This window comes from Talpa occidentalis, unplaced genomic scaffold (genome assembly GCF_014898055.3).
Source record: "Talpa occidentalis isolate TD23 unplaced genomic scaffold, MPIMG_talOcc4v2.1 talOcc4.11, whole genome shotgun sequence".
Lineage (NCBI taxonomy): Eukaryota > Metazoa > Chordata > Mammalia > Eulipotyphla > Talpidae > Talpa > Talpa occidentalis.
In genome coordinates, this window is record NW_023601104.1 from 61190316 (window position 1) to 61208187 (window position 17872).

At 33.2% G+C, this 17872-nt stretch overlaps 1 protein-coding gene across 1 annotated transcript in view; it reads right to left on the reverse strand.

The window, feature by feature from the left end:
• Positions 1–17872, reverse strand: part of MAP4K5 (mitogen-activated protein kinase kinase kinase kinase 5) — a 95336-nt gene that overhangs the window by 31522 nt on the left and 45942 nt on the right. Inside the window, exons 11-15 of the mRNA XM_037503300.2 lie at positions 17264–17326; positions 15258–15339; positions 14249–14365; positions 8498–8576; positions 86–144 (exon numbers count right to left, since the gene is read on the reverse strand). Of these exons, the coding sequence (XP_037359197.1) occupies positions 86–144; positions 8498–8576; positions 14249–14365; positions 15258–15339; positions 17264–17326 (400 nt within the window). The remainder of the gene's footprint in view (positions 1–85; positions 145–8497; positions 8577–14248; positions 14366–15257; positions 15340–17263; positions 17327–17872) is intronic.

Below are 17872 nucleotides of genomic sequence, written 5' to 3' on the forward strand. Positions count from 1 at the left end.
CGTATATTACTCTGTTCATGAAAGTACACTGATCTTTTTTCTCAAATTTTAAACTGTAAAATACCTTAAAAGTCACAATTCCTACCATTTCATCCCGTGCTTCGGTTTCTTTTCTCAGAGGAGGTTCAAATTGTAATTTGTCAACTGCAAAATACATAAATGATATTTATAAACTTTAAAGAGTTATCTTGGAAATGTAATGAGAATCATACATACTGTGGTGAAGAGGGAAGGGAAAGAGAAGTGAAGAAAGAAAAAAAGATAAAATCTCTTATTTATTTTTCTTCCAATAATATCCCTTTATTATGCTTACCAAAAGAAAGTAACAATTTGGTACTTTCCTAACATCTCTACATAATTCTTGGACGGAGTCAGGAAATTAAACAAAAAAATATTAAAAGTAAATGACTAAGAAAACACTTTAAAAGATTTTATCTATTGAGGTTGAAGACTATGTTTTGAGCTAATTTAGGCTATAACGTTATGGCATAGATGAGCCAAAAAAGAACAAATATTTGTCAAATTAAATGATATTCAGAAATACCATATCATGTTTTGCTGAATATGTTTTTATTTAGATAGACTGATTTCTAATTGCAAATATTCGGAGTAACTTTTTTTTATATGAAATGTTCTAAAGGAGAACAGGATGGTTTAATATCTAGTCATAAAATACATAGAATTTTGAAATTCAAAAATCTAATGTGACTAAAAGACCTGAAAAAATCTCATTTTAAAATACTCTCATTTGCATCATTAGAGATGCAAGATTCTGAAATACAATCTTGGCAAGGAAGTAGTCTTTTAAAATACTAAAAAAGTATCCAGTTGTTCTTACCCCTAAAACATTTACAAAGTAAGCAAGATTTATAAATTAATACAAAGTAAGTACATAATTTATTACATTAAACAAAAATATTAAGTTATAAAATTTTCAATGAGTGGAAAGCATTCCACAAAATAATCTAAATGAAAAATAATCTAAAATAAAATTCTCGTTCATTAATGACTTATCTTTTAACATAACTCTAAAAAATCTTAATTCAAGAACCACTACTATGATTCCTGAAGAACCACTTCACACATTTGAAACAAAAACTAGTTAAAATTGGTTTTTATGGTCACAAAATAAAAATAATGACAATCAGACCCAGAGATGAATTTTAAAAGGTACAAATATAGAAAATAAAGAAGTTACCATTTTAAATAATAAGAATTATATATATTTAGCTCATTTTAGGACTTAAATTCCTAGAGAAAATTAGTATCATAAATCTGATTAAAGATATAGCAAAATATCAACTTCATCCCAAAATACTATTATCATGATTGAAAATGAGAGATTTTTATCAATAATACCATAAACATTTAAGATATTTTAACATGTAAGGTAAGTACTTCTTTAAAAAAATACTTATGACTAGTCTGAAATTACTCTATCATGACTTATAGCACAGAATTCTAGAGTCTCCAATATTGTTCTATATGGTAGACTGGACCTCAAACTGTTTGGTTTCATTTTAAAGAAATCCGGGCAGTCGTCCATTTATTCCAAAGATGATGCAGGTTCTAGTTGCAATGAAATAATGAACAGGACTTACCCTTTTGCTATAAATGACTATATATATGCAACACAAGAGTGTGTGTGTGTGTGTGTGTATATGTGTGTGTGTGTGTGTGTACAAATGATAAGAAGTATTATTTTGGAGCAATAGGTAAGGGTACCGCAGGGTCATAACCCTTGAGGTTTGGAATATAAATGGTGGTAAGATCCATATTTATCCCAGCTTTCTGTCTAATAGTGTTTTCCAAACCAGGACTCAAGAAAGGGGAGCCCAAGGAGAGAGTAACAGTCTCACTGAGTGCAGAAATAAAGGCTGGAATTCGGGGCTATGTAGACAGTGAGAATTTTATAGGCAGAGTACCAAAAATGAGAAATGTGGATAAAAAAGGAGGTCCAGAAATATATGAAGAGGTTTTCTTGAAAGTCTTCTGTTGAATACTAAGATGCTAATGAATAAAGCAAGATTATGTAAGGTATGTCAGATTATTGACAACAGAATGTTTTGATCTATATGCATATTCTTCTGATGAAGCAATACCAGGAAAACTAGATCTGAGTTTTAACTAGAGAAAAACCTTGCTAATAAAAGTACTCAGTAAAACCTAACACAAACCTTGAAAGCATCAAATTGACTTATTAACTCTTCAAATATATTTCAAAATAAAGAGGACAAAATCTAGATACTCAGTGTTACATAAGAACATCCAATATACAATAAAAAACTAGGTAAGAAGGAGAAAAATAGAAAACATAACCAGTTGAAAAAAATTAAATAGAAATACTGAGATGAACCTGATACTGAAATTAGAACACAAGGACTTTTAAAAAAGCTATTATAAATATTTTTAAGGTTTTATGAGAAAAGACAAACATAGTAAGTGAGCAGATGAAAAGTCACAGTATGGGAGTAGATACGTATATATAAAAAATATCTATATATAAAAGAAAGTCTAGGCACTAAAAATACAGTAGCAGAAAATAAAATTCTCAGATGGGCTTAAAGAGCAAACTGAACACTACAGAAGAAAAGATCTGTGACCGTGAGTCAAGGCAACAAACACTATTGCTAAATTACAAGGAACACAAAAACCTTATATGTGTATATGCGGGAAAGGGTGAACAGAGCCTCAGTGACTTGTGAAACAACTAGAGGTCTAATGTGTAACTGGAATCCAGAAGGAAAAAGAAAATCTGGGTCAGAAAATCTAAATAAACAATGATGCCAAATTGTATGAAAAAAATCATCTTATAAGAAGCTAAAATAGAACAAAGAGAAAGAAAAAAGCATCTAGGCACATGAGTTAATTGCTGAAACACAAAACAAAACAAAAAAGACCCACAAAAGTTTGCATAATGCAGTATCCATTAAGGATCCAAGTGACGTACTTCAAAAACTTCTATTTTGTGTGCTTGTCTCTTTCTCTCTTTTCAATTCTAGTTGATGTCATAGGTTGGGTTGCAACTGACTACTTAAAAAAAATATTGATGTAGAAGAACATACAGATATATTACTTCAGATGAAATTTCATCAAGTTTTTCTGTCAACAAAGGTTTTTGCTTTGGTTATAAATTAAATGTCTATTTCTAAGAAAATACCTCAACTTTAATAAATAATTGCTTAAGTTTGTATTTCCTACCTTGGAAATTTTATTAGTTCTCTCATTATATAAACATATTCTCTTCTCTACAATTGCAGGATTTGAAGACAATATATATTACTCAAAGTCTCCATTGCCCTTATCCTCCTCAATCCTCAGTAAGACAAAAAGGACATGGAATTTTCAAAGTTAATTTGGGTAAAATTTCAGAAATCCTTAGGATTTTTCACTAAAGTGCTTTTTTTGTTTGTTTTGGTCTGAATAACAGTGAGATCAACTCACTCAGGAGCACATTAACTTTCTCCTGATGAATCGAAAACTGAGCATCCCCACATCTGGGAATACTGCTCCCAAATCCAATCTCTGCAATACTACAAGCTAGTAAGAGTTGAGACTTAAATAGTACATACAGTTTTATATTCAAACATGTCCAAGATATCGCTTCTCGGCCTTTTGGCTAAGATCAAGTGCAAACATGTCCAAGAAGTGTTTCCTCTGAAATGACCTTTTCTAAATATTTAAAACTTGAGAAATGCCTTTTGGAAAACTGTTCTCTAGCCTCAATAAATAGAATTTTGCCAGGTATTCTATCACAAGTGGCAAACAGGACATTGATCCTTGTATTTATGCCTCTCAATTAAAAAGTCACTGGCCAATCTTAAATCAATGAAAGACTGTAGCAGGACATCTTAAAATGGAGAGGATAAAGAACTATCAGAAGTAAAAGACTGCAGAAAGAAGAGTTATACCCTGTTTGACCAAGCTAACAATAGCATGAAACAGAACATTTGTCTAAGATCCATGAAACAAGATGACTGGATATAATGACTGTCATATGTTAGTGTACACATTATAGTTGTTCATTTTCTTAGCTACATTTATTTCCCTCTTTACCAGTTGAAGATTTTGGATTGTTTACAAACACTTATTAACTTTTCAGTGTGATGCCTGTAGAATATCTATTTGTTTAAAATAAATTTTTATTGTGACAACACGGGTTTATGATATTACGTAAGTTTCAGGTATGCAGTATTGTAAGTCAACATCTGTAAACACTACATCATGATCACCACCAAAGTGTACCTTATATCCAGCATCATATATACATGACTACCTTTATGCCTTTCACCTGTCCTCCAAGCTCCTGCCCCTCAGATAACCACCAGAATGTTTTCTGTATCTGTTTCTGTTTTTATTTTGTTTATTCATTTGCTTTGTTTCTTTATATTTTATATATGAGAGAAGTCATATGGTATTGTATTTCTGTCAGTTATTTCACTGAACATAATACCCTCTCAGTGCATTCATGCTGTTAAAATGGATACTATCAAAACAAAAAATGTGTTAGAGAGGATATGGAGAAAAGTGAAATCCTGCACATTCTTGATGGGAATGTAAAATGGAGAGTCACTATGGAAAGTTGTGTGAAGGTTTCTCAAACAATTAAAAATTATTTATCTTAAGAACATGAATATACTAATACAAAGAGAGAAATACAGCCATATCTTCACTGCACTATTATTTACAATAGCCAAGATATGGAAACAAGGTTAAATGTCCAATGATGGATGAACTGATAATCATTATTCTTAATATTGCTCTTTGCAGCTTTAGTCCTTACCTGGCTAAATTTATTTTGAGTCAGCTAAAATCATAAAATTATTGGGGCTGTACTCACTTTCATTGTGGATATCACTTAACTTTTGGTGCCAATTTCTTATAATCAGTTGGTTACCTAAGTAACTGAATTCAATCATTAAGTGATTTTTCAGATGACAAGTTAAAAAAATAAGTAAGACTGTGTCAGACTGAGAAAGTAATCTGCCTTGTCCTTCATCACACTGAGAGAACAAACTTCAAATGCAAAGTCAGCAAGAGACAATATTTCTCCCAAGGAGGTGCTACATATATAAAGAATCACATGATGACCTGCCTCCCTCTGCATTTCTAACTCATTTTCTACTGATAAACATTATTCTCTAAAATCCTGTATGCTTAGAAACTTTGCTGTATTAAATCATAGGCATTAGAATGAAAAACTCTATTCTTGCCTGGAAGATCTAAGTGACTGATACAGAAAAGCAGCATCAATTTCCAACCCACATACTTGAAATAAAGGGTTTCTGAATACAACATTCTAGGATTCCAAGGAAACAGGTCTCTGTATACTCTTACAGTATACACTTGATGTTCACCTTTCATACATATTCCTACTTTGCTTTGAGTTGTCACTTCAGTTTCACTAAACCCTACTTTTTCTAAAACCCTTTAATTATTCTTTTTATTTGTTTAATGAGACGTTTCATATTTCCTCTGCTATGTGTTCTCCCTCAAAGCAAGGAGTCAATAAACCTATTTTTTTGGACTATATATTTGTCCCTGGTGGTCACAGAATAGGCCATATTCATAATAATTATTTATGCCCACTAAACATACATGCTAGGAATTCTTATGATGGTCTTAGTAGCCAAAAACTAGAACCAAATCAAGTGCCCATCAACAAAACAATGGCTGTAATTGTAGCATAATCATACAATGAAATATTGGGTTGTCAGAAGAAGTCATGATGTATTTTTTCTGTTTTTCAAGAAAAAAAAAATGTGTCATGACTTTTTCGATAACCCAATAGTACATTATAACGAAAACACTGAACTATTGCTACACTAACATGTATAACTTTCACAGAAATAATGCTGAGCAAAAGAAACCAGGCAAAAAGGAAGTATACTGTGTGATCCCATTTATCTGAAGTTCAAGAACAAGTAAAAACCAAACATGGTGGGCCTCCCCGGTGGTGCAGCGGTTGAGCACTGGGTTGCGAAGCTGCCTGCGGCCTCCGCAGCACCAGTTCGATCCCTAGCTGCTTCCCGGCCACCGGAGGAGGGTCCCACATGGCGCGCAGACCTCTCCTGCCGCCTGCTGCTCCCCTCAGCAGTGTACTTCGGTCCTTCTGCCTGCTCTGCTCCCTACTCTGGCTCTGGTGAATTCTCTCACCCTCCCGCGTTTCTGACTGTACCCAGTGCATGTATAAACAAAAAAACAAACAAACAAACAAATAAAAATAAATAAATAAAACATGCCTCTATAAAAAAAAAAATTAAAAAAAAAATTAAAAAAAAAAAAAAACCAAACATGGTGACAGTTTAGAACATCGATTAGACTAGGCAGTAGAAATGCAAGAGGACATAGAAAGATAGAAGTGATGGCACTTGAAGCCTTCAAAAATTCTGTTAATTTTTTATATCTTGATCTGGAGGAAGTTTTGTGTCTATTCATATTTAGAAATTCATCATGTAGTACACATAAGCATTTTATTATATGTAAATTACCAGCTAAATTTAAAAAACCAATGTAACTATGTATATTAAAAAGTCTGTTAAATAAACAAAAACAAAGCTGTAAACACTCCTGAGACACATAAAGGAAGACTTGAGAAAATTAAGACATAACACCAATAAAATGACCTTCACCTCTTATCAATTATTCTGTCTGGTAGTTGAAGCATAAGAGTTTACTCTATGAAGATACTAGTACTATAGGTACTCTCCTAAAGACCTAAAAGTATTGAACTTACTTCTGAAGTACTAGATCATGTTAAAATGACAGAATATCATAAAGATGATAGCTATACCAAAGTTAATAAAGTAATGAGTAAAACTCAGTAAAAACACTGAGGTTTTTCTAAACTGGATAAGCTCTTTCTTAAGTTTATGTGCAGAAAATGCAAAGCCAAATATCATAATAAAAGAATAGCAACTATGTATGTATATGGGTAGTGGAGGGGAATAGGGTGATTAATCTTAACAGATTTTAAGATGTACTATGAAGGTATAATAATAGAGAGTATGCTACCAACATATGAAAGGGCATATTAATGAAACAGAATAAAAGCTCCAGAAAGGGCCCTAAAATATATGTGGGCATTTAGTATATAATACAGGTAGCATATCAAATCTACTAGTGAAAAGGTTAAGTTTCCAATAAATAACTTTGAAAACAATGAGTATTCATTCAGAAAGAAACCAAAGTTGAATTCATATGTCATACTTTCTACCAAATACATATCTTATTAATAAAAAATTTAAATATTTTAAATAATGAAACTGAAAACTCAAGAAGAAACTATAGGAAAATTCTTTGATAATTTTAGAATGAGGAAGGCCTTGCTAAATATGACACAAAATCCAAAAGCTCTCTGCATAAGATAATTAACAGACTACATCAACTGAACACTATATAGCCAAATAAAATAATGAAGACAGCTTTATAATGCATTATCAACTTTGCTACTTTTTCAGGTATTTGTAGTGCAGAGAATCACTTGGGATTATATAAAAAGAAAGCATAAGGACATATTAGCAATCTGAGTACTAACAAAAAGATTATAAGCTTAAATATGAAGAGGCCTGACTGAAACAACTGATAAGGGATGCACATTCTACTTCCATATCAACTTAGATTTCCAAAGCTATAACCAGAGCTAGAAATATTTGGGTACAAGTAAATGCATACTTTAAAAAATACACATTGCAATAATTCTAATTAGCCTAAATATTTTATGAATCATCTCTCCCTATGTGGTTTATATTTTTATATCTTATTTTATTTTACTTTAAATCTTTTTTGAAACAAGTATGCATGTAAGTCAATACACCCATACCTAAAACTTCTTTCCAAATCAGTTCTTCTAAACTAATGTGGCTAAAGTCAGAAATACTGTTGATACAAAATTTTTAACTCTCAGTGATTTACTAAATAAAAATTAATTTCCCCTTTTAAATACAAATTTTAGAAATAGTGCATCATAATGTTAACCCGATTAAAACAACCAAAACCAATCCAAATATCCAGTAATAGGAAACTGTTGTATTACAACCTATCAACTCAACGAAACAGGATACAACCATTCCACAAAACATTTTGAAAGGATAGGCTAATACATGGCAAATACTTCTATGTTAGCTTTATATATAGTACAAATTCAGCCATGTGAAAATATACATGGAAAAGCAAGAAGGAAATTCAACAAAATATTATTTGTGGTTGGTATTTAGGCAATGTGATTATGGACAATGTTAATTTTCTATTTTTTTCCTCTTGCAAATTTTCTGCAATAGGTGTGTATTACTTTCATAATTAGAAAATAAAAACTGATTATATACAAAGTAAATTCCATTACAAAGCACAAAGCAACTCCTATCTTAGAGGCATTCTGATAAGTTAAAACATATAGCCTCAGTTAGTCCGATATTTTACTATTTCAAAACGCAAAGTATACGAAGACCCAGCTCAACCCACCAAAGCCACCAATTGAAAATGTATATCAAACACATACAATTTATTTCTGAAGCTGTCCGCTCAGCTCTGGCATTCCTGTTTGTAGATCTAATGGTATGACGAATGATTGCATGGGGCTGTGAATATAAGCATAATATATACACACTTTAAAAATTTCAATGATAAAAGGCGAAACGTTCTCTTTTGAATTAAATGATTATTTACTGACAAATATGATTACCTACTAATAAATAAGATAAAATAACATAAAAAAGGCAAAGAACATTAAGATACTTTAAAAGTTAATTCACTTATTCATGACACAGCTATAATCTGATCTGGGGCCTTGAAGTACCAGTAGGCACTGGATGTGCAATAATGAACTGTATTATTCTAGACAGCTTCCACTATTCTAGATAACAAAAAGAAGATGAATAAAGAAGATGAAAAAAGTGATGAAAAAAGAAAAAGGAATTGTGGGGTGTTTATGGGGATCTGAGGTTGGTTATTATTTGGCTGTAGTGAAGATTAGATGAAGAGGTGACAGTGCTAGAAGAACAGACTGGTGATGAGCCAAATCATGAAGGGCTCTGAATGTCAGCCTAGTGTTCTTAATTTTATATTTTTGTAAAGGAAAATTTTTGAGATTTCACAGAAAGGGAGTAGCAATACCAAAGTCAGCTTTAAGAATAATATGCTAAGCGTGTAAGAGTATGGAAGGAAGAAATAGGGGATGCAGGAAGACTGAGTAAGAGTATTGTAGTAATACAGTTTTAGCGTGTATATGTAAGGGGAATCTTCTGTCCTGTGAAAGACATCTTATACTTGCGATCATTAGTCTGAAATATGGTTGTTAGTGTCATTCTACAAAAAACTGGAAATGTTAAGAATTAAATTAGGGAAGTGATAGAAAAAAAAAAGAGTATTGTAGTAAACCAAGTTAAGAAGCTACTTCCACCCTTCTGTATAATCTGTTCTTATATATATAATCTGTTCTTCTGAAGCAATGCCTTCAGCTCAATTCCTATTTATGACATTTCCAACAATGGTTCACACATATATTTTTTCTCTACCTCAAGACCCCACCATCATACCAAAGGACTTCAAAAGTTCAGATGGATGTACAATTTATTGTTCTGGATTTAAGTTTTCTGACCTCATCTTCAAAGACATTCTTCATACTCAATGTACTCGCCAGTCCTAAGAGCACACCCTGAATCTTGCCATCAGTTCTGACATTTGAACTTACACTATATTTCATCTCCTTTATCTTCACTCTTTTACCTAGCTAGTTTATATCTGGTGGCCAAAATTTCAACCAATAACTTGCCAATATCCTAAATTCCCTTTGCCCTACTGTCCTTCAGTAGATGGTATTGGCAACCTGGATAAATTAAATTAGTTATTCTTTTGTTTACATATATACTAAGTACCAATTACTCCTAGAAGAAATTGTGCTGCAGAAAACCATGAAAATTCATCTCCTCTGAGTCTCTGTCCAAAAACAAATCTCTAGTCATTTCACCCAACCATTCTCCTCATTAACTACCTCACACCTCTACACTCTTCAAATTCACCCATTTTCCTTTACATCTTCAGGAGATGACCTTGCCGTTTACTTATAGAGAAAATGAAAATCATCAATAGAAAAAGACTGACCTCTAACTCAACTTCCAGCTATCCTTCTCTCTAATGTAAAGAAGAATATATTTAGTTAAAATCAAGTCCTTCATCATAACATAGATCCCAGCCTCTCCTTCCTTCTGAGGAACTTTGTCTACTCACTCGCTTCTCTGGAATCTTTTATCTATTGGATCCTTTTCCTCAGAATTTAAGTCTGTTCCTACTTCCTCCTACCCACAAAAAAAAATCATCTGCTAACTCTTCCCCCCCCATTACTAACTCTATTCTCCCCCTATTTCATAAATGAATTACTATAGTTATCTTTCAAACATTCCAATCTAGCTTCACCACTATTTGAAGTTACTTCATTAATCAAATACTACCACCGAAATACAGTCTTTTTTAAATTTTTATTTATTTTTAAATTTATTTTTATTTATTTATAGAAGCACTGGGTACAGTCAGAAGCATGGGAGGGTGAGAGAATTCACCAGAGCCAGAGCGGGGAAGAGAACAGGCAGATGGACGAAATACACTGCTGAGGGGAGCAGCGGGCATGGCAGGAGAGGTCTGTGCGCCATGTGAGACCCTCGCCCAGTGGTCGGGGATCGAACCGGCGCTGCAGAGGCTGCGGGCAGCTTCGCAGCCCAGCGCTCAACCGCTGTGCCACCAGGGGAGGCCCAGTCTTTTTTTTAAATGAAGTATCATTTGTAAATCCTTTAAAATTTTTTGACAGTATAGGACTTCAGGTGTGGTGAACAGACTTTTTAAACTTAATTTCTAGTTGGTATTCTTATTGAAACTTTCCTTCCTTCTTTTAATATTCCTTATCAACTTCCTCTGCTTGTTCCTCTTTGCCTATTTGATCCTTAAATTCTAGGAGAAATTTCAAGATTTTGGTCTAGGCCCTCTTCTTTTCTTATTCTACATGCTTCCTTTGGGTGCTCATACTACATCTAATGGCTCTCAAATTTATTACTTCCAATCCAAACTTTTATCCCTAAGTGACAAACCACGTAATATCTAACTCTTAGGAGACTTTTCCATTTGAAAGTGTTGTGTAATATGAAAATTACTAGGGCCTCCCCTGGTGGCACAGCGGTTGAGCGCTGGGCTGCGAAGCTGCCCGCAGCCTCTGCAGCGCTGGTTCAATCCCCGGCCACCGGCAAGGGTCCCACATGACGTGACAGACCTCCCTTGCCGTGCCCGCTGCTCCCCTCAGCAGTGTATTTCGGTCCATCTATCTGTTCTGTTTCCCGCTCTGGCTCTGGTGAATTCTCTCACCCTCCTGCGCTTCTGACTGTACCCAGTGCTTGTATAAATAAATAAATTTTAAAAAAATATGAAAATTACTACGTGTAGAACTGAACTCATTTTTTTTTCCCAACCTAGATTTTTACTATTGTTAGGTCCTATCTCAATATAAATGGTACTTTTATACCTACCTGGCTGTTCTAGCAGCAATCTGTTTTTAATCCTACATTTTATATTGTCTACCTTCATACAACCACCAACTCTCTCATATAATTAAGAATTAGTCTACTTTTTTCCCCAACTTGCTCTACCACAGCAACACCACTACTTCTATTTTACTAATTTTGATAGCCTCTTAACAGGGTTTAATGAATGGTATCACCATACTGAAGTCAGAGAGCTTTACAAAATTCTTATCTGATCATGTCACACCCCCACCTTTTAATGGCTCCTTCTGCCCTCAGTTGAATCTAGTTCAAAATTTTAACAAGGTTTGAAATGGCTAGCATCTGGCTCTATAACCTCATCTTCCATCACTTCCTTCCTTGTTTTCTGTTCTAAAGAGACTAACCTTTTTTCAGTTCCTCAAGGACAGGCTTTCCCTCTTGTGCAGGCTTTCAAACAAGTTATTACTGTTTCTGATCAGAATACTTCTGCCTGTTTCCTTCCTCTAGTTCTGTCTTCAGGTTAGTTTTCACCATAAATATTGCTCCTGCAGTGAGTCCTTTCCTGTCTTTATAATATGCCTTTAAACTACCCTATGTTTCCCATTGTATAATAGCTATCACAACTATAAATTACTTATTGATATTTCTGAATTTCTGTTGAGCCCATATCATATGCCCTAAGAAGAAAGAGACAGTGTCAATCTCATATACCACTGTGTCCCCAAATACCTGTTACAAGGTGTTACACTTCAAGAACTGAAGATTATGGTAGTATCACTGAACAGAAAGACAAAACTCAAAATGCAGAGTGAATTTGGGGAACCCAGCAAAATAGAATGGGAAATAAAAAGAGTTTAGTTATTTGTAACCAAGAAATTGAGGAATCGAATAATGTTCAATTCCACTAGCTTAACCATTCTTTAAAATTTTTATTAAGAAATTAAGATCCTATTTATTAATCACTACTCTGTAAATGATGGTATTAGTAGAAAAAATATGTTTGGCTCATTTATTTAATATTTTCAATCAAAGTTAATTTAACATTCAACAAGATATTTATTGGGTACCTGCTATGTAGCAGTTCTATGCTAAATACCAGGCAATGAGGAAACAAAGGTTAGTTTTCAAAGATTATTTAATGATTATTTTGTAGATACACAGAAACAATGGTTGTATTAACTGCAAGCACAGGTTCCAGAGTTAGTTTGCCTGGATTCAAATCCTAGTTCTACTACTTACTAGCCATATGACCTTGGGCAAATTACTTCTGTTCTTTACCCTTTGTTTCCTTATTTGTGAAATTTAGATAGTAACAGTACCCTATTTCAAAGGGCTGTTTCCAGTATTAAATAGTTAACAGGAAAATTATTTGGCCCAATATTTGATACACAGTGACTATCTAGCAGTTGTCATGATACTTACATTTTATAATTTAAAACTTAACATAAAATAGAAAATTTCCTTCAATAAATAATAATAAAGTTTAGCTCTCCAGTTGTAGCAGAAGATAGAGCTATAAGGGAAAGAAAGGCATAAAGAAAATGAAGAGAGATTCAGAGAAATACAGAAAAAGGAATCATCAAAGGAGAGGAAGAGACATTGATGAAAAACAGCCTTGAATTAAATATAGGTAAAAATAGGTACCTGGAACTGAGCCAGAAATCCCTCATTCCTGATAAACATATTTTTTTTAATTTTAAGAAATTAAAACCTTATTTATTAATCACAAATCTGTGAACGATGGCTGAAGTAGAAAAGTTGTATTGTTAAATATATATTCAAACAATTCTATATTATTTTCAAAAAAACCAAGCATAGTCATGAAAAGTCCTACATGTAATTATGCAAGAAATAACAATTTCGAGTAAGTATTAGAAAGCGTAAAATTTTCTATGGGAACCTCAATTTTAAAAAAAAAATTGTATTCTGTTAATGATGTTTATTATAGAGAAACTACAAAAAAAGACCAATTAGATTTCCAGGGAGTCTCTTTTATGAAAATAATAAGCAAATGTTTTATAGCTAAACTTTTGTTTTTTTAATCTAAAGCAACATCTTTAAAACTTTCATTTTCTTAGAAATAGATATTCTTTATATACACACATAAATTCTGCAGAAAAGTTTTGGGAGAAGGAAAAGCATATCCACCTCTGATTTCTGGAGGGGCAAGGGAGAAATCTGATTCTAATCTCAGCTAACTCAAAAATCTTCATGTAAACCAGTAAATTAAATAAAATAATGTTAAGAACAACAATAATCCTAGCTCTACAACTAGGTTAAGAAAAATATCAACCAGGGGCCTCCCTGGTGGCGCAGCGGTTGAGCGCTGGGTTGCGAAGCTGCCCGCAGCCTCTGCAGCCACCAGAGGAGGGTCCCACATGGCGCAGACCTCTCCTGCCGCCCGCTGCTCCCCTCAGCAGTGTGCTTCGGTTCTTCTGCCTGTTCTGTTCCCTGCTCTGGCTCTGGTGAATTCTCTCACCCTCCCAAGCTTCTGACTGTACCCAGTGCTTGTATAAATAAATAAATAAATCTTAAAATAAAAAATAAATAAATGAAATGGGATTACATATAACCCTTAAAAAAAAAAAAGAAAAATATCAGCCAATTAAATATATTATATTACAATAAAAAAGCACCAACTGGTAATTATATTCAGGATAAGTGTAATTTACATTGTCAATCTGTCATTAAAACTTAATTAATCCAACAGTCAATTAGAAAACAAAGTCTAAGACCATATTAAACATTTGCAAATACTTCCTTACCTCAAAGTCATCATCATCTCCTTCAGTGTAATGTGCATGGTTGTCTGGATTATTCACTTTGTCCAACAGTTCAACTGCCAGGGCCCTAGAGAGACCTGGCTGCCCTACAAAAGTATGCTAAGTAAAAACAAAACAAAACAAAACTTCAGGGCTTTTACAACAGTGGCTTACAGAAAAAGTTATTTGTACTTTTCCATTTAGTAACTATGACAGATAAGCATATGGGGAACCCCAACACAAACAAATGAGAAAATCTATTAGTCACAGAAATATAGTTGTATAGTTATAAAACTATATAACTGTAACAGTTATATATTACAAAACTAAAGTGCCTTTGTGGGGAAACTTTATAACGTGAATAAATTCTCTATGTAAATTTACCTAGTCTATATTAGATACAAGCTTGGTAATACCAATGACATTTATTTACCATGTTATTATACATAATCACAATTAAGAAAAAAGGATGTGTGTTCTACATTAGCATATTTAATTTGGTAAAATTATGTTAATGTAAAGACATTAGGTTTTATGACATTTAAAGTTTTCATAGATTGCTGTAATCATGTTTTTCTAATAAAAATTTATAAACATATACAAAGTATTCTATAAACTTAACATAAGAAACCAAGAAAAGCAATTAATTTTAGATTACAGCAACCTTCTGAAGTTTTCTCAAGGCAGGGATTGGAAAACTACAGTTCATGGGCAAAATCAGTAAACTGCCTCTTAGGAACAAAGTTTCACTAGGTGTTAAAGTCATACCCATTTATGTGTACTAATAATGGATGCTTTTGTGCTACAAGGGCAAAGCTGAGTAGTTGCAATGGTGACTGTATGACCCACAAAGTAAAATATTTATATCTGGCTATTTACAGAAAGTTTGTTGACCCCGCAGTAAGAGATCACTTACATTTTTGTATTAAAAACACCTACATACTTCTGTTTGAGTGATATGCCTAACTACTATATGACTACATAAAATGCCCTTATAATTTCAATGACTTACAGTCAGAAGTCTTTCAGCAGTTGGTCTTTTTTTTGGGTTTTTGGTTAGTGCAATTTTGACAAAATTATGGAATGTTGACGACCTTCAAATAAAGAGAGAGATTTACAACAATAATTCACTAATGCTTTTTTGTGTGTTACTAAAAGAGATTAACTTATAAGCAGTTAGAAAGTCTGAAACACATGGTTTTTCCTTAGGCCTCTTTTATCTAAAAACATAAACCCAAAGGTAGTGTATACTCTTGGAAGTGTGGCAGTTTCATCTCTTAAATAAAATACAATCAGTTAACAGAAAAGTATATATGACCTCAAAATACACAGTGAAAACTAGAAATGGGTAGCTTTACCATGTATTGGATATATAATTTTGTGTCGTAGGTCCACCTAGGAGTCAAAGTGACCTTTCCTCATAGTCTAATTTGTAAACTATGCAAATGTGTTGCTATACCAAAAGAGATGGGTGGCATAGAGGTTGGGTGGTAGTATGCGAGATTATTTAAACTCGAAAAAGGTCATTGAACTCCTTAGGATTGAAAGCAAAAAAGAGGGAATGAGTTTTAGCAAACAGAGGAGTTTTCCTGCCACCTGCATTGATGAAGTAGGGAAAGCAAGAAGACATAAATTAAGGAAATCATGTTTTGATTATTAATTAATGGCAGAGAGGGGTATGTATACCATTGCCAAGATTCCATTGGAGAAGGGGTTGGGCAAGAACCAAAGAGTTGAAATAACCTTAGTCATTAGCAAAGACAGCAACCAGACAGCAGTTCTCTGTAAAGAAATCAAATTGCTATGTTACATTTGGTGACTTGTGGCAAATATAACATGGAGTCACACAGTATCAGTACCTTTACTGATAGGGTAAGGACCGTTTTGGAATATGTGATTTTAACAGTTATAACTAATAGTCATTCATTTCTGAATGAATATGCAGTAATTTCAGCCTTTATAAAGCTCTTCAGTTTCAGTTACTTAGGAACTTAGGGTAACTGGGAATAGGAAGAAATTTGTGTCGATACAAAATAATACAGTTAGGAACAGGATATGAACTCCTTTATTTCTACAGTGCGGTATATGACTTTCATTCTTGGCATTCACCCCCAAAGTTGTTCCTAGTAACACTATGAACTGTCAGGATAATAAAAAATAAACCAGTGATGTAGATTCTGTTTCAGATATAGGCTTCCTAGAGTTTGAACTAAGATAAGGCCTATCTTCCCAGTAAAATGAATATACAGGCACAATTTTGGGGGCCCATGAATCCCAAGCGATTCTTGCATTGGTTTTGATTTAAAAAGAAGAAAAGGAGTCAGGGCATTCTAGAAGTTATTAAACCTTGGATTTCCTTAGGACAGCTGAGATCAGACTAGATGGCAAAACTAGCAAACAATAATGAAAACAAAGCTAGAACTTAGGGGGAAAAAGAGAGATCCTTGTAATCTAGATGAATTCCTGACTTTAAGAATTTAGAAACTTTCGTTTGCATAGTGTTTATATTTAAATGTATGGGAAGATATTACTATAAAAATAATTTTCAATTTTTATCATCTAACAGAAGATGTCCTTATGAACTACAACAGGCAAACTACTCTACTTTGGAAGAAATCAGGATGAAAACGAGTAGCTACCATTTTGATTATTACAAGAGAAAGGTAATAAAAAAAGCCAGTAAGGAATGATCATGTTATCTCAGAAACTTTCTCATATCACCTTCCAAGAAAGCAACATGGAAGTAAAGGAACACAGGGCAAAAACATGACTCTCCAAAACCTTCCTATATTTATTTCAAATGCTTTCCTCACTAAACCTTACCCTAGATGTCAAAACACTAAGAAAAGAAAATGTTCAGTTTTATGAGAGGAGATTATAAAGTAACACTGACCTAGAAAATCAACCTAGATCCTTGCCATAGTTATGAAAGGAAATTAGATGTCTAACGTCAAAGTAAACTATTGTTTCTTCTACTCAATTTCATCATCTATAAAGTCTATATATTCTTTTACTCACCATTTTGTTTTGTCCTTTAGTTTCGGAGGCTGAAAATTACTTTTTGACATTAAGAAGAGGGCCCTGGAACAAAAATTTTAGTTAAAGAGCAAATCAAAATCCTTGTATTACTACAACTAATCATTAACTAACTATAATGTGACAAATTTATATAAGATTATTGTATATGTAGATAATGATGAAAACTGGTATGGAATACAGAAATTAATTTTTTTCTTTTTTAAAAAATTTTTTTCTATTTTGGGCCTCCCCTGGTGGCGCAGCGGTTGAGCGCTGGGTTGCGAGGCTGCTTGTAGCCTCTGCAGCGCCAGTTTGATCTCTGGCCACCGGCGAGGGTCCCACAGAAAAAAAAAAAAATTCTATTTTGATAGTATATGGAAAATTTCTCCTGGTTATAGAGTTATCTTTAAATTTCAAATAAATTCTTATTTAACAGGTAAAGCTACCAAATGTTAGATTTTCATCACCATACTGTTAAATATAAAGCGAGTATTAAATCTTAACCACAAGTCTATATAACTGCATATTATTCTGTAACACAAAGAGATAAGTTATTCTACCACAAAATACTGGCCATAACAATTATTTTGGGTATTAAGGCACATTATA